Genomic DNA, 23,872 nt, shown 5'->3' with positions numbered 1-23,872 from the left:
AGTGAAATCGGATGCGGATCAAATCAGATGTGTGTAATGGAACGATTTTTTTAATGGAAGTCAATGGATCCGACTTTACATACAATTTCATACGATTTTTAAAGGGGTACTCCGGCTCTAAGATATCTTATCCCCTATCCAAAGGATAGGGGATAAGATGCCTGACCGTGGGGGTCCCGCCGCTGGGGGTCCACGCCGCATCCCGTTAGCATCAGCCCCCGGAGCGTGCTCTCTCCGGGTCTGATTACTAGCGATCACAGGGACGGAGCATAGTGATGTCACAGCTCCACCCTCTCAATGCAAGCCTATGGAGGGGGCGTGACAGTTGTCATGCCCCCTCTGTAGGCTTGCATTGAGGGGGCAGAGCTGTGATGTCACTATGCTCTGTTCCTATGATCGCTAGTAATGAGACCCGGAGCGAGCACGCTTCGGGGGCTGATGCTAACGGGGTGTGGTGTGGAAGATCATGGGGGTCCCCAGCGGCGGAACCCACGTGGTCAGGTATCTTATCCCCTATCCTTTGGATAGGGGATGGGATGTCTTAGCGCCGGAGTACCCCTTTAAGTTATAAAATCGTGTACTCAAGTCGTAAGGAGAAATCGTGATGTGAACGCAGCCTAAGCAGCACAAATCAACGAACAGTTCTGGTCAGGAGTCACCACTTCAGACTGGTGGAGGTGGCGCATTGGTGTAAAGCAGTGGTCTTCAACCTGCGGATCTCCAGATGTTGCAAACTGCAACTCCCAGCATGCCAACGGCTGTCCGGGCATGCTGGGAATTGTAGTTTTGCAACATCTGGAGGTCCACAGGTTGAAGACCACTGGTGTAAAGAATATTTTTTTCTTGCAACACTCAAAGTCCTCTGATATTTGTGGGTGGACATTTAGACAGCAGGGTTAATCCAAGCCTTGTGGCCGAACAAGTTCATTCATCCCTTTTGATGCGGCTGTTTACCATATGGCAGACGCTCACTTTTAGCAGGGCAATGCACCAAGTCCAGGCTTTTTAGAACATGTCAGTATATGATTTTAGGGCAAAGAATGTTCTACACTCTACTAGATGGCTGTTTCTAATACACTTGCCATTCAGTGTATCAAAAAAATGTAGGGGATCTGAGATGAGAAAATACTAAGAAGGAGATTTATCAAAACCTGTGTAGAGGAAAAGTTGACCAGTTGCCCATAGCAACCAATCGGATCGCTTCTTTCATTTTACAGAGGCTTTGCGAAAAATGGAAGAAGCGATCTGATTGGTTGCTATGGGCAACTGGGCAGCTTTTCCTCGGCACAGGTTTTGATAAATCTCCCCCTAAAAGACTTATTTTCTCATCCCAGTATATTATGATGTAGCTATAGGGGTTGCAGTTGCTACTGGGCCCAGTCAAGTTGTGGGCCTCAGGGTCCCCCTCAGCACATTGATGCTTACTGCGCTGCTATAAGTGCGGAGCCTTGGTATCCTGACCCCCCCCCCTCCAGTCTCTCCAGCCTCAGACTGCTTGGGGTCACAAGAGAGAGGTCAGGAAGCACATGCTGCAGCATAGTATACTGCGACAGGCTGCAGACAAACCTTCGTGCACTAGGCCTCGTGCCTGCCTGCCTAAGTATGGAGCGATAACCTGCAGTCAACAAGATCTGCCAGCTTATTTATTACTGTCGGCTCCCCCATTCCTCTCGCAGAATATTGCTCCATACCCCCAAAAAGCTATTCCAACTAGAGATGAGCAAACTTACAGTAATTTCGATTCGTCATCAACTTCTCGGCTCGGCAGTTGCTGACTTTAGCCTGCATAAATTAGTTCAACTTTCCGGTGCTCCGGTGGGCTGGAAAAGGTGGATACACTCCTAAGAGACAGTCTCCAGCCACCGGAGCACCTGAAAGCTGAACTAATTTATGCAGGCTAAAACAAGCAACTGCCGAGCCGAGAAGTTCCTGACGAATTGAATTTACTGTAAGTTCGCTCATCTCTAATTCAACATGTACTAGGAGTATACATAGCTGAACCAAACATGGTCTACTAGTGACTACTTCTGGTCTGTTAAAGTGTAATAAGCTAAATAATTTATGTATACATACAGTAAACAGAACAAACATAACCACTATGCCACTACGTATATTTACGTCCTGCACCGGCTCCCGCGATATGAAGCATCACATCGCGTCTGTCCCGGCGCTCATCAACGGTCGGGACCCGCGGCTAATACCACACATTGACAATCGCGGCAATGTGCGGTATTAACCCTTTAGAAGCGGTGGTCAAAGCTGACCGCCGCTTCTAAAGTGTAAGTTTCCCGGCTAGTCAGTCGGGCTGTTCGGGACCGCAGCGGTGAAATCGTGGCGTCCCAAACAGCTTACAGGACACCGGGAGGGCCCTTACCTGCCTCCTCGGTGTCCGATCGGTGAATGACTGCTCCGTACCTGAGATCCAGGCAGGAGCAGTCAAGCGCCGATAACACTGATCACAGGCGTGTTAATGCACGCCAGTGATCAGCATAGGAGATCAGTGTGTACAGTGTTATGGTCCCTATGGGAGCTATAACACTGCAAAAAAAAAAAGTGTAAATAAAAAAATAAAATAAACATATTTGGTATCGCCGCGTGCGTAAATGTCCGAACTATAAAAATATATCATTAATTAAACCGCACGGTTCCAAAATTCCAAAGTCCAAAAAAGCGTATTTTTGGTCACTTTTTACACCATTAAAAAGTGGTCAAATAGTCCGATCAAAACAAAAATCGTACCCATAAAAACTTCAGATCACGGCGCAAAAAATGAATCCTCATACTGCCCTGTACGTGGAAAAATAAAAAAGTTATGGGGTCAGAAGTTGACCTTTTTAAACATATAAATTTTCTTGCATGTAGTCATGATTTTTTCCAGAAGTGCGACAAAATCAAACCTACATAAGTAGGGAATCATTTTAACCATATGAACCTACAGAATAATGACAAGGTGTCATTTTTACCGGAATATGCACTGCGTAGAAACGGAAGCCCCCAAATGTTACAAAATGGCGGTTTTTTTCTTCGATTTTGTCGCACAATGATTTTTTTTTCCGTTTTGCCGTGAATTTTTGGGTAAAATGACTAATGTCACTGCAAAGTAGAATTGGTGACGCAAAAAATAAGCCATAATATGGATTTTTAGGTGGAAAATTGAAAGGGTTATGATTTTTAAAAGGAGGAAAAAACGAAAGTGAAAAAACTGAAAAACCCTGAGTCCTTAAGGGGTTAAAGGGGTACTCCAGTGGGGGAAAAAATTATTTTACAATCTACTCTTGCCAGAAAGTGCCAGATTTGTAAATTACTTCTATTAAAAATTCTTAATCCTTTCAGTACTTATCAGCTGTTGTATACTACACAGGAAGTTGTGTAGTTCTTTCCAGTCTGACCACAGTGCTCTCTGCTGGCACCTCTGTCCATGTCAGGAACTGTCCAGAGTAGAAGCAAATCCCCATAGCAAACCTCTCCTGCTCTGGACAGTTCCTGATATGGACAGAGGTGTCAGCAGAGAGCACTGTGGTCAGACTGGAAAGAAATAAAGAACTTCTCGATAGTATAGAGCAGCTGATAACTATTGGAAAGTTAAGATTTTTAAATAGAAGTAATTTACAAATCTGTTAAACTTTTTGACACCAGTTGATTTAGAAAACATTTTTTTCCCACTGGAGTACCCCTTAAGGACTCAGGGTGTACCTCTATGACCTGTGGCCCACTAACGGGGTTTAAACCGTTCTCACAAGCGGAGAACGGGTTAAACTCCATTGGTCCTGGTTGCTATGGGCAGCCAGGACCCACGGCTAATGCTGGGCACCACCGATCGGGCCGATGCCTTGCATTAACCCTTTAGACGCCATGATCAAAGTTGATTGCGGCATCTAAACTGAAAGCAAAACTATCCTCCCAGCTCAGCGGAGCTGATCGGGACTATGGCGACAGAATTGCGATGTCCCGATCAGCTTACTGGACGACGGGAGGGTCCTCACCTGCCTCCTCCTTATCCGATCGGCGATCTACTGCTCCATGCCTGCAGGCCTCCATGCAGGCTAGAGCAGCAGAGTGCTGGTAACACTGATCAATGCTATGCATATGGCATAGCATTGAACAGTGTATGCAATCAGAAGATTGCATGGTATAGCTAAAATAAAAAGTATAAAGTGGTAAAAAAGTAAGGGAATAAATGTGAATAAGCCCCCCCCCCCCCAATAAAAGTTGAAATCACCCCCCCTTTTCCTATTTTTTTTTAAATAAAATAATGTAATTAAAAAAAATCATGTGGTACCGCTGCGTGCGTAAATGTCAGAACTATTAAAATATAAGCCACATGAGAAGAACAAAGGACTGCACTCACCAGGGGGACACTTCAACTTCTTTATTGTGCTTCAACCATGGTAAGAAATCATGGAAACGGTGTCAAACAGGTGAACATGGCAGAGACGCTGGGGAGCCAGCGTGGAGGTAACAGCTGTGTCGTATTTCCGTACTTCTTCAGACCAAGAAGTACGGAAGTACGACACAGCTGTTACCTCCACGCTGGCTCCCCGGCGTCTCTGCCATGTTCACCTGTTTGACACCGTTTCCATGATTTCTTACCATGGTTGAAGCACAATAAAGAAGTTGAAGCGTTTCTCTGGTGAGTGCAGTCCTTTGTTCTTTTCATGTGGATTTTGAAATTGTTCTGATCTGGACTTAGCACCCTGAGAGGATCCTTGCTTCATTCCCCTCACCTGTTGCATGTCCATTGCCGTTACACAGCAGTGCCGGTTACTTTGCCTTGCCTTTCCTATTAAAATAAAAGGTTAGCTAAACCGCGCGGTCGATGGCCAACACGTAAAAAAAAATACCAAAGTCCAAAATAGTGAATTTTTGGTCACTTCATATACGATAAAAATGTTAATAAAAAGCGATCAAAAAGTCCCATCAAAACAAAAATGGTCCTGATAAAAAAACTACAGAGACCACAGCGCAAAAAATGACCCCTCATACCGCCCCATATGCGGAAAAAAAAAAGTTATAGGGGTCAGAAAATGACTATTTTTAACAAATTTTGGTGCATGTAGTTGTAATTTTTTTTTTTATGTAGTAAAATAAATAAAACCTACATAAATTGGGTATCCCTGTATGGACCTACAGAAGGACCTACAGAATAAAGATATGTCATTTTTACCAAAAAGTGCACTGCGTAGAAACGGAAGCCCTAAAAAGTTGCAAAATGGCGTTTCTTTTTTCATTTCATCCCACAGATATATTTTTTTTGTTTTGCCGCAGATTGTTATAAAATATGGTAAGTAATATCATTACAAAGTACAATTGGTGACGCAAAAAAACAAGCCCTTATAATGGTCTGTGTGCAAAATTGAATGCATTATGATTTTTAGAAGATGAGGAGGGAAAAAATTAAAGTGCTTAAGGGGTTAAGTATGGTCAGTATGGTGAATGCTTCTATCAGCCTAAATGTTATGTTGATATATGTTGACATATTTTGATATTATAGCAATCATTGTTTATTCAATGAAATGCTATTGCAATGCATTGAATTGGTTTCTCGGCAATCTGGTAGTACAGTCTGATACAGACTATTTTTTTTGTTTCCTCTTTTGTACATTATTATGAAGGCAGCCATCTCTGAGCTGTTTTTGCAGCCTTTACAATATATGCTTTACAGCAAGCCTCTTGAACATAGGCAACAATTGACAGGAGCTGTCCCTTTGACATGAATGGAAAATGTTTCTGGGTGTGCTGTATGACCTGTGCTGAGATCATTCCAGGGGCAGGCTGAGTTATAAGCTTTATATATTGTATTTTCTATGTATTGTGTCATCATTCATTGTAATGCTTTAGGCATCACTCTACAGCAAACTCCTAATTATTATCATTATTTTACAGACGGAACAGGAAGTCTTGGCTTAGTTTTAGGCTCAGTGGTGAGAATGAATATTTTATATTTTAAAATATAGATAGTAAAATAGAAAAACATGAGCAAACATTATTTAAGGGTCTATTCACACATAAAGTATTCTGCGCAGATTTGACGCACAGGATTTCAAGCTGTATTCAGTTAACATTGAAATCTACAACAGAAAATCCTGCGCATCAAATCTGGACAGAATACTGTACGTGTGAATAGACCATAAGGCTGTATTCACACGTACAGTATACTGTGCAGGATTTGAAGCTGTGTTCAGTAATTTAATTTACATTGATACAACAGGTCATTCACAGATAACAAATTTCTGTTAAATGCTACTGTCAGTTTTGTCAGCGGCATCTAAACAGTTAAAATAACCTGCATCAGAGATTGCTCTGTTCCAGCTGTTAGTGGCTACCTAAAGCTACTGAAGGCAGCTGGGAGTTACCTGCTATGTAGCGGGCTTGGATCCCTAGCCCACTTAATGCACCCTTAAAGGAGTACTCCAGGATACAAAAACATATTCTAAGTATAGGGGATAAGTGTCTGTCAGATAAGTGACACCCCCCACAATCTCCCGTACGGGACTCCGGCTCTCCTCCTGAATGGGGCATTGCTCAAATCAGCTGCCGACACGCCCACTCAATGCAGCTCTATGGGAAAGCCGGCGATTGCTGCATTGAGGGGGCGTGTTGGCTGCCGCTTTGTGTGGTGGTCGAACACGCCCCATTAAGTAGGAGAGCCAGGGCCAGCGGTCGGATCCCCCGCGATGACCCATCCCCTATTCATAGGATAGGGGATATGTTTTTTGTATCCCAGAGTACCACTTTAATGTTTTATCATTCCATTGTGCCCGGGCTGCAAAAAAGTAAAATGCCAAACTGTAACTACCAACCGACGCTCCCCCCATGTGCCGATATAAGTCTTCTGGGTCTGGTCTTCTCCCTTCATCTTGGAGCCCAACACGTCACACTGCGATCAGCTTATCACCAGCCGCAGTGATGTCCCGCCTCGGCCGGCGATACGCTGAGCGCAGTGTCATGTAAGGAGCCCGGGCCCTGCCTTCGCCCTGCTGCCTGTTACATGACACTGCGCTCTAATGTGCATGGTGGCCTTGAGTGTATGAAAAAATAAATAAATAACAGAACTAGGTTCTTTGGAATTCTACATGTAAAGCGCTACTATGAAGTAAGTTTTGTGTATACTCTGCAGACATAACTAACCTTGTAGGTACATTCCTTAGCATAAAGAAACATTGTGCACTGTAAGGAAGTCTGCCTGTAACTCTTTGTAGCATTGTGTTCCGTCCTTACAAAGGTAATGAGACCTCATAGACAAGGTAAATCTGGGAACTGTACTCTGAGTGTTCTTGGAATACAATTAAGATGCTGTGGTGTAAACAGAAGCTTAATGACTTCCTTTTGTGTGACCCTCCAGACGTTTGTTCTACTCTAGACCAGAAGTCTCCGCATTATAAAGCGTGGCTGTAGCATTTCTCCTGCTGGGAGCAATAATGAGCACAATGACCATTTCAATGAGTTCTGTCTGCCTCAATTTTAGGTTAAATTAATACACAGTATTTGGAACAGTATTTTTATTTTTTTTTTGGTCTGTACTTTTAGCCTAAACCAGGATTGGGTCCAAAGGCCATAAAAAGATGCAAAAGTTTCTATTAGGCTAGGTTCAGACTACGGAATTTCCGACAGAAATTCCGTTTAAAATTTTCCGTCCGAAATTCCGTGCACCTGTTCATATTTCGGATTTTTTCACTTGGAATTTGCGTGTCTAATTTCCACTAGAAAATTTCTGCATGAAGAAAGGAGGTGCTCTTTCTTCAGACAGATTTCTACAGTAGAATCCCATTGACTTCAATGGGACTCTCATTTCCCGGCGGATCTTTGTTCAAACGCGGAATGTAGGCAGATTGAAAGCGGATTACCGTATTTTTCGCCGTATAAGACGCACTTTTTCTTCCCCAAAACTGGGGGCGGAAAAGTCGGTGCGTCTTATACGGCAAATACACACCTATCGCGGCGGTCCCTGCGGCCTTCAACGGCCGGGACCCGCGGCTAATACAGGACATCACCAAACGCGGTGATGCCCTGTATTAACCCTTCAGACGCGGCGATCAAAGCTGACTGCCGCGTCTGGAGGGAAAGTGACACTAACCCGGCTGTTCAGTCGGGCTGTTCGGGACCGCCGCGATTTCACCACGGCGGTCCCAAACAGCCCGACTGAATAGCCGGGTTAGTGCTTACAGGACACCGGGAGGGACCTTACCTGCCTCCTCTGTGTCTTCTCCATTCAGGGATCCCCTGTATGGCCGGCGCTCTCCTTCCTCGTCATCACGTCGTCACGTACGTGCGTCGGCGTGCGTAATGACGTGATGGCGACGACGGAGAGCAAGGATACCCGGCCGGCAGCAGAGACGTTCCGAAGCGACGGGGACACGGCGCCATCGATGGAGCGACATCCAGGGCAGCGGTGACGGGTCCGGAGTGGCGGGGACACGTGAGTATTACCTCCTATGCAGTCGTCTTCAATCTGCGGACCTCCAGATGTTGCAAAACTACAACTCCCAGCATGCCCCACTATTGGGTTCAAAATCTTTATTTTTTTAGATTTGGCACCTATAAATTGGGTGTGTCTTATAAGCCGGTGCGTCCTATAGGACGAAAAATACAGTACATGCGGAAAATCCGTACGAATTTGAGTCAGAAATTTAAATATGATCAGCCCACTGGTTCTTGGACTAGCCCACACTGAAAAAATTGACTGACCTGGTTTGGGTCATGTGATCACATGGTCCAAAAGCGGCTGAACTTGGCTCTTAGCACTCCCACTGTTTTCTGCTTGTAATTGAAGCAGAAATTTAAGGCGGATTTGGTGGCGTCATTTCCGTGCGGAATAGCGGCGGATTACTAGCGGAAATGACAAAATTACGCATGAAACTGAAAAAACGCCTTTGGAGGCGGAAAATAGTCGCGGAAAATTTTGCAGGCAGACAGTCATAAATTCAGTAGTCTGAACCTAGCCTTACAGTTTTTTTTTTCTGTTGGTTTCACTCCTGATTTTTCTCTAAAAACACTGACCAAAATTTTCTATGTGAACCCAGCCTTACAAGTAGAGCGACTTCTTTTTAGATGCTAATACACTCAACTACACAGGATTTTGAAATTGCAAATTTCCGTGGTTTTTGCTGTAATTTTTATTTTTGTTTGATTGTGAAATAATAAATTTGTTCCCTTTTTATTTCTGTCCGTTACTTTCCAGGAGCTCTGCCAATGTCGACCTACAGATGGGAACTGTTCATGTTGTAAAGAATGTATGATGTGTCTGGGCACCCTCTGGGACGAGTGTTGTGACTGTGTTGGTAAGTCTGTCTTGCAGTTTAATATCCTCTAGCTATTACAGTGGTCCCTCAAGTTACAATATTAATTGGTTCCGGGACGACCATTGTATGTTGAAACCATCGTATGTTGAGATCAGAACTCTATGGAAACCTGGTAATTGGTTCTGAAGCCACCAAAATGTCATCCAAAAATAGGAAAAAGTGAGGATTAAAGATAAATAAGTAGAAAACTAATACAGATAAAGCAAATCCTTACATATAAAAGTAAGAAAGATCTTCTGGGAGCTGTAAATCACTGTCTATGTCAGTGTTTCCCAACCAGGGTGCCTCCAGCTGTTGCAAAACTACAACTCCCAGCATGCCCGGACAGCCTTTGGCTGTCCGGGCATGCTGGGAGTTGTAGTTTTGCAACAGCTGGAGGCAACCTCTTTGGGAAACACTGGTCTATGTAGAGGACAGAAGCTTCTTCAGGGTCCTGTACAGAACATGCAATGTCCTAAAAAAAAGGAAAATGGAGCTGCCCTCGCTTGATGCCCAAAGGAGAAGCTAACCCTGGTACAGGTAAAGAGTACAGAATATGTAATACCTCTCTGTACTGTAGGGGGCGCTACCAGACACCAGTCAGTGCATGCACTTTAGGAATACACGGGTTTTACCAGTGAAATATCCATTCTGATTGGTCGTTTCTTCCAGCCATTGACACGTTTTGCAGATTCCATAGCATTGTATGTTAAGTCTGGTTTCAAGTTACAATGGTCCAGAAAAGACCATTGTATGTTGAAACTATTGTATGTTGAGGCCATTGTAAGCCATAAATATGTGTCCATAAATATGCAATGTGACGTATTAATGGTCTAGCTCTTGCTTTTTGTTATTGTATTACAATTTTTTTTTATTGAAAATGCAACAGAAGATTACAACTGATTCAGATAGACAAATAAGTGTAGAGTGAAGAATAATAGCACACAGAGGTAAGATGATGTCTTATCATAGGCAAAATAACTCTTTTAAAAGAGGTTTTGTAGGTAAATTTAGCTAGAAGATGATAAGAAAGCTGGGTACTCCGGTGGAAAACTATTTTATTTTAAATCAACTGTTGCCAGAAAGTTAAACAGATTTGTAAATTATTTTCTATGTAATCCTTCCAGTACTTATCAGCTAATGTATGCTCCACAGGAAGTTCTTTTCTTTTTTGATTTTTTTTTTTCTATCTGATCACAGTGCTCTCTGCTGACACCTCTGTCCATGTCAGGAACTGTCCAGAGCTGAAGCAAATCCCCATAGCAAACCAGTGCTGCTCTGGATAGTTCCGGACTTGGACAGAGGGGTCAGCAGAGAGCACTGTGGTCGGACAGAAAAATAAATTAATAAAGACACTCCTGTATTCAGCTCGGAATACTTCCTGGCACTACCTAAATGGTTTACTCCTGGTCAGTGCTAATTTAACTTTCACAGTCCCAGAACCGGCTTTCACTCCTCGTCTCTTGCATTGATGGTGCTACACATTATAGGAACAAGGCATTGATCATCGCCGGGGGCCTGACGAAGCTCAAGTGAGCGATACGGACCGCCGCCCCGTGTAATTGTTGAACCCCCCGCACATTCCATCTTGTCTGCACCTCCCTTTGTTGTCCTGTGAAACCCGCAAATAAAGAACCCTCTGTGATTTACCTGCAAATGTGGTGAGTGCTCCGTTCTTCCTATCTTCTATAGCGATGGGGAAATTAATAAAGAACTTTCTCTTTAGTATACAGCAGCTGATAAGTACTGGAAGGATTAAGATTTTTAAATAGAAGTAATTTACAAATCTGGTTAACTTTCTGGCACCAGTTGATTTTAAAAACATGTTTTCCACCGGAGTACCCCTTTAAGTATAAGTGGAAGTGGTCTAAATCCTGCAGCTATAAATTAAATGAATAAAATTGGCATATTATTCAAATTTGAGTCAGTGTTGTAAGTTTTTTTTGTATTGTACATACTGCCATTACACATTAAGTTCCAGTTCATTTCACATCTTGATTAAAAAAAAAAGTATGCGTTTGCAGTACGGTTTTTAAACCGAAGTCAAAAACATGGTTGACCACGGTTTTGTTTCCGGTTTAAAAATCGTACTGCAAGCGCATACTTTTTTTTTTTAACATAGACGTCAATGGGAAACGCACATGTATACGTTTCCATACGGCAAACCGTATACGGTTTTTACTTTGCACATGTAATTTTGGATCCTAAAGTCCCCACTCCACACCCCTCCCATTAAAAATGGACAACATTTTCAAAAACTTTATTTTTTATTTTTTTTAAAATAAAAAACGGATGGAACCGTATGCACTTTTAAAAACAGTATACAGTTTAAAAATGCATGCGGTTTACTTTTTCCCATACTGTTCCATCTGTTTTTTTCCCATATGGTTTTCTTTAGAAAAACTGATCGAAAACAGTATGGCAAAAACGTGATGTGAACCCAGCCTAAGCAAGGAGACTGCATAAATGGATGTGTGTTTTCCCAGGCTGCTGGGCATTGCTGAACATGTGTGCAGAACTATCTGACTTTGTTAAAGCTTTTTTCTTATGAAAGGAGCTGGGCATCTTTTATATACCATTTACATTCTCATCTGCTTTTATTTCAATTATTTGTATAAACAAATATAAAACAAATATATATTTTTCTGTAATGTATGGGCAAATGTCATCAGAAAAGTTTGTATGTTAAACATATATTGAAAAAAAGTTTTTTTTTTTTTTGTTTTTTTTCTCAAATTTTCATTTAAGTATCTAGATTTAACAAAAATTGGGCAATTTTGACATTTTCTGTCTGGCTTAATAAAAGGCTGTCACAGCTTTTCATCATTCTCATTACAGAAAAGTTAACAATGAAAGGTGACACCAGTAGATAGATTTGGCTGCATTCGCACCTCATTTTTGCAATACGGTTCCCGTATCAGGTTTTTTGTAAAAAAAAAGGGATTTCTCAAAACCGGACTGAACCGAACCAAATACAACCGTATATACCTCTGTATGGTTTTAAACCTACGGTTTGAAAACGGATGTCCGGTTGCATACTGTTTTAATATGATTAAAAAAATAAAATAAAAAAAATTTATGTTTGTCCTTAATTTAAATAAAGTTCTTCTTGTTCTATTTGTGGGAAGAACTTTCGGCATGCACTGCGCATGTGCAAACTGCGAAACCGTGTTGTGCAAACCGGATGGAACCGTACGCACATACTGTTCGGTGCGGTTCCCACTGACCACCATTTTTTTTTTTTTAAAAGGTATACGGGTTGTATCTGGTTTATCACCCGGACCTAAAAACTGAGTAGACTATGGTTTTGTATACAGAAAAAAAAACGGATAAAACCGTAAATGGTTCAAAACGTACACAACTGGATGCTACGGTTGGCATACAGTTTTCTATGACATGTCTATACATACGGTTTGCAATACGGTTCCATGGGGTTTTTACACTGAAACGGTATACGGGAACCGTATTGCAAAAACGAGATGTGAATGCAGCCTTAGACAGTATCAGGCCACTCAAAATAGATAATGGTCAGAGCTCATTCTTTTCCCTTCCCTAAACATTGACCTATGACATATAGAGCATGCCTAGAAAACTCTCCCATAAAAGTCAATGGGGTCAACTCCAGTCTCCATATTTTGCTACATATTTTCCAGCTGCAGGAAATATGTGACCTCACCCTAAATCATACCTTTCAAATGAGCTCAGACTTATGGAATGATATGAAATGCAAACATTGACAACAAGAAAACAGAAACAGATTAGGAAAAAAACATATATTTCAGTTTCTGACTGTAATGTATAAACAAATACATTAAATAAAAAATAATTTAAATAAAGGCGTTGCATTACCTTTTCACTTTTGATTGGTGGACAGCAAACTCTACCAATCCCCTATATCCATGCACACTACTCTGTATGTGATCTTATCTCCCTTAAGAATAAAAGGATCAAGCAGTTGAACCCCAACATGCCCTATCCTTCTTACCCCTACATGTGCTGTTGGGAGGCCACGGTACACATTAATGATCATATATAAACCCTTATCTAATGTGCAATAATAATGTCACAATAATAATTTTGTTTTTATAAACAAGCAGATAACTAGTCTTGTCAATTAAGTTTATTTTTATTTGCTTAGTTTAGTTCCTTGTTGTCTTAAAGTAGCCCTACACATTAGATTAATGTTAGTTAATTGCATCAATTCTTCCCTAACAGAAAATGTCAGGGAAGTGAAAGATCAGAAAGATCAGGCAGTTAAATTTCAACATGTCTGATCCATTTATTCTGAAAGAGTACCTTTTGACATGTCCTAGTGATCAGGAGAAGTCTGCGCTGCCGCATGCTCCTCCCCCTACCTCTGTCTCACGTGATTGAGACAAACTTGCAATGTAAGTCTCGATCATGTGAGACAGAGGTAGGGGGAGGAGCATGCGGCAGCGCAGACTTTGACATGTCAAAAGTTTTTTGAAATGACAGTGGCCATTGAAGAGAGATGTCACAGAGTGACTTATTTAGAACAGGAGAGAATGCGTGTCCAGCAAACTGCGTTCTAATGTATATGGCTAGCCATACATTTTACATGTACCTAATGTATTATTAGACCAATTTGATAAAGGTGAAAAATCATTAGGGCCCGATTATCGGCTGAACATGCCAATATCTTCCTGAGTAATAGGACGATGGACAGCGGACGAACGAGCAAACACTCGTTCATTGGCTGGTGTGTCATTTTGATGGATCAAAAATCCTTGTCCGTTGGCGCACCTCACCCCGTGTACTAGGGGATGTGCAGCCAACAAATGATCTAGTGATAATTCTGCAATTTGTAATAGGTTCCCTAAACAAGGGCAGGATCAGAGCATGCGTCAGTCCATGTAATAGGTCTTTAACCTTTGTGTACACATAAGAGCCTCATGGGACTTTTTATTTGTCCTACACAAGGTGAAATAAATTGGCAACGTTTCTAGCATATTATTTTTACAGAATAGTCCCCCAGCAGCCGGTGTGAAGGTCAGGATGGGAGGCGGATCACACTTGGCATGACTTTGCTGTCTCCAGGCGTGATTGAATGCAGGTGATTTGGTTGGTCTAGTGCCAGAGTATTACCCACCCCTTCAGCCTGATACTTGTACAGCACTTTTCTCCAGATGTGCAAAGTTATAAGATGACATCACTTCTTACAATAACACAAGTTGGAGCTGGAGCTTTCATTACATCCTCTCAACCACAAAAAAAAAATCTTCATTACTTTTCAAAAGATGTTTGGATTTCTAAATGCCATTGAACAAGTAGTAGAATATCCTGCCAGTTGTAAGAAAAAGGAGATCGATGTATGTGTGTGTGTGTGTGTGTGTGTGTGTGTATATATATATATCTATACACACACACATGCCCGATCATAAGCTTCTCATACAAATGACCTGGAATAACTGTTAGCTCGGAAACAACCCTTAAGTATGACAACCTGTTTTTTTTTTTTTTTTTATCTATAGTTGATTCTGGATATACATAATACTTATATGCAATTTATTTATTCTTTAAATAGTCACTGATAAAACTTTAAAGTACAACTTTATGCCCTATCTTAAGGATAGAGGATAAGTTTTAGATCGAGGGGGGGTCTGCTGTATCTCTGGCTCTCTCATAGAGATACATGGAGGGGGGGTGTCTGCCACCGCTTCATGCGGGGGTCTACATGCTCCCTTTCTGGGGACTGCTGGGGTGCCGTGCAGGAGATCGCGAGGGGTCCCAGCAGACCCCCCGTGATCTAAAACTTATCCCAAATCCTTTGGATAGGGTATAGGTTTTGCTGAACTAGAGTACTCCTTTAAAGAAGGTGGATCAAGATTGCTCAAACATTCAGACTCTTCCAGTACTTCCGGTACTCGCTATGGATATTGTGTGCAAGGCTCCTGAGTGACCATCCACCGTATATAAACGGCAGATCTTGCAAAGGGGTTAAAGTTTATTATCCAGCAATATGACATTACCTTCTAAACTTCCTTTAGTGGTGATTGCAGGTACCCTACCTGTTCCATATTCACCCGATATCTGCGTGTGGGCTTGGCGTGCAGCACCATATCTGAAAAACAAGGTTGCACTCACAATAGAGATACAGTATATTGGAAAATGATCATTATCATCCTATCATTTATAACTGAATTACATGAGATTGAAAAAAACAACAACAAAATAAACAAGCAATCGTGGACCTACATTTATCAAACTGTGTGAAAACACTGGAGTGATTTGCCCTTAGCAACAAATCCCACCTATCGGCAAATCACACCAATTGTTTTTTTTTCACACAGGATGATAAATCTGGGTCCTTTAGTGTTCTAAGGTAGAACAATAATCAGTCACCAGTTGTAGATATAATGAACAATGACTATCTATTTACAGTTGTACTCATAAGTTTACATGCCCTTGCAGAACTTCTGATTTTTTTTTTAACTATTGTTCAGAAAATATGAATAACACAAAAACTTTTCTTTCACTCATGGTTAGTGGTTGGCTGAAGCCATTTATTGTCATAATAACACAAACTACCCAAATGACCCTGTTCAAAAGTTTACATACCCTAGTTCTTAATACTGAAGTCTTTTGTGGTAGTTGTGGATGAGGCTCTTTATCTTCTCAGATGGTAAAGCTGCCCATTTTCCTGGCAAAAAGCCTCCAGCTCACCTAAATTCTTGGTCTGTCTTGCAAGAACTGCACATTTGAGGTCTCCCTAGAGTGGCTCAATGATATTGAGTTCTGAAGACTGAGATGGACACTCCAGAACCTTCACTTTATTTTGCTGTAGCCAATGAAAGGTCGACTTGGCCTTGTGCTTTGGATCATTGTCATATTGGAATGTCCAAGTATGTCCCATGCCCAGCTTCCTTGATGATTAGTGCAAATTGTTCGCCAGTATTTGTTGATACATTACTGCATTCATATTGCCATCAATTCTGACTAAATTTCCTGTGCCTTTTTGTAGCTCACACATCCCCAAAACATCAGCGATCCACCACCATGTTTCACAGTAGGAATGGTATACCTTTCATCATAGGCCTTGTTGACTCCTCTCCAAATGTAGCGTTTATGGTTGTGTCTAAACAGTTTAATTTTAGTCTCATCACTCCAAATGACTTTGTCTCTGTGCCGTATCAACAAATACTGGCGAACAATTTGCACTCATCATCCAGGAAGCTGGGCATGGGACATACTTGGACATTCCAATATTACAATGATCCAAAACACAAGGCCAAGTCGACCAGTCATTGGCTACAGCAAAATAAAGCGAAGGTTCGGGAGTGGCCATCTCAGTCTCCGGACCTCAATATCATTGAGCCACTCTGGGGAGACCTCACATGTGCAGTTCATGCAAGACAGCCTGAGGATTTAGGGGAACTGGAGGCTTTTTGCCAGGAAGAATAGGCAGCTTTACCATCTGAGAAGATAAAGAGCTTTATCCACAACTACCACAAAATACTTCCAGGGTCCTTTGGGTAGTTTGTGTTGTGATTATGATTTAAAGTGTAAAAACATTTGTTTGACATTAACCCCTTAAGGACGCAGGACGTAAATGTACGTCCTGGTGAGGTGGTACTTAACGCACCAGGACGTACATTTACGTCCTGTGCATAACCGCGGGCATCGGAGCGATGCCCGTGTCATGCGCGGCTGATCCCGGCTGCTGATCGCAGCCAGGGACCCGCCGGCAATGGCCGACGCCCGCGATCTCGCGGGCGTCCGCCATTAACCCCTCAGGTGCCGGGATCAATACAGATCCCGGCATCTGCGGCAGTTCGCGATTTAAATGAACGATCGGATCGCCCGCAGCGCTGCTGCGGGGATCCGATCATTCAGAACGCCGGACGGAGGTCCCCTCTCCTTCCTCCGTCCGGCTCCCGGCGTCTCCTGCTCTGGTCTGTGATCGAGCAGACCAGAGCAGGAGATGACCGATAATACTGATCTGTTCTATGTCCTATACATAGAACAGATCAGTATTAGCAATCATGGTATTGCTATGAATAGTCCCCTATGGGGACTATTCAAGTGTAAAAAAAAATGTAAAAAAATGTAAAAGTAAAAAGTGAAAAATCCCCTCCCCAATAAAAAAGTAAAACATCCGTTTTTTCCTATTTTACCCCCAAAAAGCGTAAAAAACATTTTTATAGACATATTTGGTATCGCCGCGTGCGTAAATGTCCGAACTATTAAAATAAAATGTTAATGATCCCGTACGGTGAACGGCTGTGAACGAAAAAAAAAAAAAAAAGTCCAAAATTCCTACTTTTTTAATACATTTTATGAAAAAAAAAATTATAAAAAATGTATTAAAATTTTTTTATATGCAAATGTGGTATCAAAAAAAAGTACAGATAATGGCACAAAAAATGAGCCCCCATACCGCCACTTATACGGAAAAATAAAAAAGTTAGAGGTCATCAAAATAAAGGGATTATAAACGTACTAATTTGGTTAAAAAGTTTGTGATTTTTTTTAAGCGCAACAATAATATAAAAGTATATAATAATGGGTATCATTTTAATCGTATTGACCCTCAGAATAAAGAACACACGTCATTTTTACCATAAATTGTGCGGCGTGAAAATAAAACCTTCCAAAATTAGCAAAATTGCGTTTTTCGTTTTAATTTCCCCACAAAAATAGTGTTTTTTTGTTGCGCCATACATTTTATGATATAATGAGTGATGTCATTACAAAGGACAACTGGTCGCGCAAAAAACAAGCCCTCATACTAGTCTGTGGATGAAAATATAAAAAAGTTATGATTTTTAGAAGGCGAGGAGGAAAAAATGAAAACTTAAAAATTAATTTGTCTGAGTCCTTAAGGCCAAAATGGGCTGAGTCCTTAAGGGGTTAAATAACTTCAGCCAACTACTAACCATGAGTGAAAGAGAAGCGTTTTTTTGTTTTATCATTCATATTCTCTGAACAATGGTTAAAAAATCATAAAATATGCAAGGGTATGTAAACTTATGAGCACACCTGTATCTATCTATTTATATATCTATCTATCTATCTATCTATCTACAGTGGGGCAAAAAAGTATTTAGTCAGCCACCAGTTGTGCAAGTTCTCCCACTTATAAAGATGAGAGAGGCCTGTAATTTTCATCATAGGTATACCTCAACTATGAGAGACATAATGAGAAAAAAATCCATAAAATCCCATTGTCTGATTTTTAAAGAATTTATTTGCAAATTATGGTGGAAAATAAGTATTTGGTCAATAACAAAAGTTAATCTCAATACTTTGTTATATACCCTTTGTTGGCAATGACAGAGGTCAAATGTTTTCTGTAAGTCTTCACAAGGTTTTCACACACTGTTGCTGATATTTTTACCCATTCTTCCATACAGATCTCCTCTAGAGCAGTGATGTTTTGGGGCTGTCACTGGGCAACACAGACTTTCAACTCCCTCCAAAAGTTTTCTATGGGGTTGAAATCTGCAGACTGTCTAGGCCACTCCAGGACCTTGAAATGCTTCTTACAAAGCCACTCCTTTGTTGCCCAGGCAGTGTGTTTGGGATCATTGTCATGCTGAAAGACCCAGCCACATTTCATCTTCAATGCTGTTGTTGATGGAAGGAGATTTTCACTCAAAATCTCACGAAACATGGTCCCATTCATTCTTTCCTTTACACGGATCAGTCGTTCTGGTTTCTTAGCAGAAAAACAGCCCCAAAGCATGATGTTTCCACCCCCATGCTTCACAGTAGGTATAGGCCCAGATTTATCAAACTGTGTGAGAGAAAATGTGGAATGATTTTCCCACAGCAACCAATCACAGCTCAGCTAACGAGCTCTGGTAAAGTGAAAGCTGAGGTGTGATTGGCTGCTGTGGGGAAATCACTCCACTTTTCACTCACACAGTTTGATAAATCTGGGCCATGGTGTTCTTTGGATGCAACTCAGCATTCTTTTCCCACTAAACAAGGCGAGTTGAGTTTTTAAGTTCTACTTTGGTTTCATCTGACCATGTGACATTCTCCCAATACTCTTCTGGATCATCCAAATGCTCTCTAGCAAACTTCAGATGGGCCCGGACATGTATTGGCTTAAGCAGGTGGACATGTCTGGCATATGACTTGAGTCCCTGGCAGCATAGTGTGTTTCTTATGGGAGCCTTTGTTACTTTGGTCCCAGCTCTCTGGGTCATTCACTAGGTCCCCCCCCCCCCTCCCACCGTGTGGTTCTGGGATTTTTGCTCACCATTCTTGCGATCATGTTGACACCACAGGGTGAGATTTTGCATGAAGCCCCAGATCGAGGGAGATTATCAGTGGTCTTGTATGTCTTCCATTTTCTAATAATTGCTCCCCCAGTTGATTTCTTAACACCAAGCTGCTATTGCAGATTCAGTCTTCCCAGCCTGGTGCAGGTCTATAATTTTGTTTCTGGTGTCCTTCGACAGCTCTTTTGTCTTGGCCATAGTGGAGTTTGGAATGTGACTGTTTGAGGTTTGTGGGCAGGTGTCTTTTATGCTGATAACAAGTTCAAATAGGTGCCATTAATACAGGTAGCCAGTGGAGGACAGAGGAGACTCTTAACCCCTTTCCGCAGAATGCCATACCTTCATGCATTCTGCCGTATATATATACACGGCATTCATTAAATATGCGCTCCTGCGGCGCTGATCGGGATAATCAGTTAAAGTCCAGGTGTGACCAGCGGGAGACCACTTCCGCCCGACACCCCAGGACCCCATTTGATTAACCCGAACACCGATCAGGTGTGCAGGTGCGGCGGGATAGGCGGGTGTGTGGCATGATCGGCGGGTGTGCGGCAGGAGCCCGGAGATCTGGTGGCGGCAGCCCAGAGATCCAGTGGCAGCGACAACGATGCATGAGTAAGTTCTCTCCCCCTTACAGTTTGCAAAAATAGGACTCCCAGCAACATCTGGAGAACCACAGTTTGGAGACCACTGTGTAGTGGTCTCTAAACTGTGGCCATCCATATGTTGGAAAACTACAACTCCCAGCATGCCCAGACAGCTAATGGCTGTCCAGGTATGCTGGGAGTTGTAGTTTTGCATTATCTGGAGGCACGGATCACAAACACCTTTAAAAAAAAACAAAAAAAAAACAAAACACAAAAAACCCTGCACCCAAAAAAGGTGCTGATCAGTAATAATTCACTGATCAGCAATCAGGACAGTCTGCACACTGGATACGGTTCGGCCACACAGCACAGAACAGTCGCTGGTGGCACTGACTGCAAGCGCTCCCCAAAAAGTGCAAAAAAAAACCTGCACTACAAAAAAAAGCCTACAGTAAAAAGCACTACACCTACACTACACATTGAAATAAAGTGAAAACACTGCATTTACACACTTACATCCCCCCCCCCCATAAAGTATTAATACCCCAAAGGCTTTTCAGTGGAGGAGGCATACGCCAAGCTCTTGCCTCACACCGAGACCGCCAATGAAGGAGAGGAGAAAGAGCCCACATTTTTCTCCTCCCCCATCATCATCCAGTGGTGATAAGCCCCCTCAGAAGGTGGCGCCGCAGGGCAATGCCAGTTGAGGTCCCCCATACTAGTGACCCTGTCCCCAGAATTTTCGCGGCAGATGTTTCTGCTGCGGAAATCCCTATTTTGGAGTTCGCACGAATTTCCATACTCAGAAGAAATGGGTTACAATTTGGGGGGGCTTTTCCCCTATTAACCCTTGTGAAAATGAAAAATTTGGGGTAGCACCAGCATTTTAGTGAAAAAAAATCAAATTTTTCATTTTCACGTCCAACTTGTGGAGCGTTAAGGTCCCCACTGTACCCCTTGTTACGTTTCTTGATGAGTGTACTTTCCCAAATAGTATGCCATGTGCTTTATTTTTATTTTTTGCTGTTCTGTCACCATAGGGGCTTCCTAAATGCGACACGCCCCCCAAAAATCTTTTCAGCAAAATTCTCTCTCCAAAATCCAAAAGTTGCTCCTTCCCTTCTGAGCCCTGTAGTGCACCTGCAGAGCACTTTACGTCCACATATGAGGTATTTCCTTACTCTAGAAATTGGATTAAATTTTGGGGGGCTTTATTTTCTTTTAACCCTTGTAAAATGAAAAAAAAGAGGCTATATGAACATGTTACTGTAAAAAATTAGATTTTTAGTTTTCTCCTCCACTTTTCTGCTATTCCTGTGAAAAAAAACTTTCTGAATGTCATTTTGAACACTTTGAAGGATGCATTTTCTAAAATGGGGTCCATTATGGGGTATTTTTATTTTTTTTTTACAGAAAGACTCCTCAAATTCACTTCAAACTTAACTGGTCCCTGAAAAATTAAAATTTAGAATTTTTCATGAAAAACTGGAAAATTGCTGCTAAACTATGAAGCCCTCTAATGTGTTCAAAAAGTAAAAACATGTCAACTTTATGATGCAAAAATAAAGTAGATATATTGGGGGAGATTTATCAAAGTTGTCCATGTCCCGCATCAATATAGACCAAACTACAGAGGGTTAGGCTGGTCTATTGTGCGCCTAATTTATCAAAAGGCGCACGGCTCTTGATAAATTCTGCGCATGGACTTCGTGATCTATGCTTTAGACTGTATTTAAACCTGCTCCAGCAGGGTCTGACGTTTCAGCGTACTTTCAGCCTATGCGACTTGTCGCTGGAAATTTGCTTTTGATAAATTCAGCACCAATGCATTTTTCCATCTAAAATAGACTAGAATGCATCATGTTCTAAAAATCCTCTAAAGCAAAAGTCGCAGAAAAGTGGCACATATTTAGACTGCGACTTTCTGTGCGACAAATTTAGACAGGAAAAAACTGTCTAAATCCTTTGATAAATATCCCCAACTGTTTATGTGAATTAATATATAATTTATTTGGCATGTCTATTTTCCTTACAAGCAAAAAGTTGGAAAAATGCAAAATCTTTCCATTTTTCACAAAATGATGCAAGGATCGACAAAAAATGTACCACTATCTTAAAGTAGAACATGTCACAAAAAACTGTCTCTCAAATTCATAAGTAAAAGCATACCAGAGTTATTAATGTATAAAGTGAAGGTGGTCAGATTTGCAAAAAATGGCTGTGTCCTTAAGGAGTTAAAGAAGAAGTTACAGGTCTGTAAGAGCCAGAAATCTTGTTTATTTGTAGGTGACCAAATACTTATTTTCCACCATAATTTGCAAATAAATTATTTACAAATCAGACAATGTGATTTTATGGATTTTGTTTTCTCATTATGTCTCTCATAGTTGAGGTATACCTATGAGGAATATTACAGGCCTCATCTTTTTAAGTGGGAGAACTTGCACAACTGGTGGCTGACTAAATACTTTTTTGCCCCACAATATTTATGGCCAGCAATAAATTACTGATTGTTTACATTTGTCTGTAGGAATGTGCAATCCCCGGAACTATAGTGACACTCCTCCAACCTCCAAGAGTACCGTTGAGGAACTCCATGAGCCTATTCCATCTCTCTTCCGAGCACTAACTGAAGGAGAAAGCCTGAATCAGCTCAACTGGAACATTGTTTCATTTCCTGTGGTAGAAGAACTTTCACATCATGAAAACCTTGTATCCTTCCTTGACTCTGTAAATCAGCAGCAACACCAGAATGTGTCTCTACCTCAAAATGGAGTCCACGTCTCACACTCGAGTGAAAAAGGTATGTAAATATTGTCTCCAAAATAATCCTGTATGCTTTTTTTTCTTTGTCCTGGATAGATAAAAAAAAAAAACAAGTATGTGAACAGTCCTACCTTACTGTTTTTACAATGCACAAAGTGATGCCACAGTACTGTCATAAGGCACACAGTGATATCACAGCATGGGACAAGTCACTGATGGAAGTTGCACCGCATAAGTGACAGTACAGGGATAACATACAAAGTTACAAAGTATGTCTTAGCACAAGAATAATACTGACAGCATTGTAACATCATGCACATTGTAATAGAAATAACACAAAAAGAACACCAAGATAGGAAAAAAAACTCTACGTAATATTACAGCACAAGCAACATTTACACTGTGATATCCTAGGACAGGAATATTACAAGGAATCCCACTTGCTTACCCTAAGTCTAATGAACACATTTTAATGAAATTTGGTCAAAATATACCATGTTCAATGAGAATCAGAAACCCCTTGCAACATGCTTGTCGAGCACTTCTTACCCCAGGTGTCCCTGTCCACAGGGTGACAGTCACTGGTAAGGGAGACAAAATGACAAGTCTGGGGCACTAGCATAGATCAGGGGTTCTCAACCAGGTGTTCGTGTACCCCTAGGGGTATGCCACGGGTTGTGCGGGGGTACAGAATTTGCTGACAAACACTGGCCATGCACTGGCCAGTATTTGTCAGCGCAGAGCGGGGATTGGATTCCGCAGTCACCACAATAGCTCACTATATTGTACCGCGGCCACTTTATGTGAGCTGCAGAGGCTGACAAGCCTGACATGTGACGCAGAGGTGCCGGCACAGCGCAGAAGGATGTCCCCTGTCAGTGCGGCTCTCCGACTCCCGCCGAACAGGATAGACAAAGACCTGGTAAGCATGTTAAACGAAGTGTAACAACGAAGTATGGGAGGGAGGGTGTAATTGTATGGATCTCATATA

The 23,872-nt window shown here is 41.7% G+C and overlaps 1 protein-coding gene across 1 annotated transcript in view; it reads left to right on the top strand.

The window, feature by feature from the left end:
* Positions 1-23,872, top strand: part of TWSG1 (twisted gastrulation BMP signaling modulator 1) — a 60,898-nt gene that overhangs the window by 18,338 nt on the left and 18,688 nt on the right. The window contains exons 3-4 of the mRNA XM_056521575.1: positions 9,179-9,278; positions 22,646-22,918. Of these exons, the coding sequence (XP_056377550.1) occupies positions 9,179-9,278; positions 22,646-22,918 (373 nt within the window). The remainder of the gene's footprint in view (positions 1-9,178; positions 9,279-22,645; positions 22,919-23,872) is intronic.

This window comes from Hyla sarda, chromosome 5 (genome assembly GCF_029499605.1).
Source record: "Hyla sarda isolate aHylSar1 chromosome 5, aHylSar1.hap1, whole genome shotgun sequence".
NCBI classification, from domain to species: domain Eukaryota; kingdom Metazoa; phylum Chordata; class Amphibia; order Anura; family Hylidae; genus Hyla; species Hyla sarda.
Note: the sequence above shows the minus strand (reverse complement) of the source record. Positions and strands in the feature narration are given on the sequence as shown.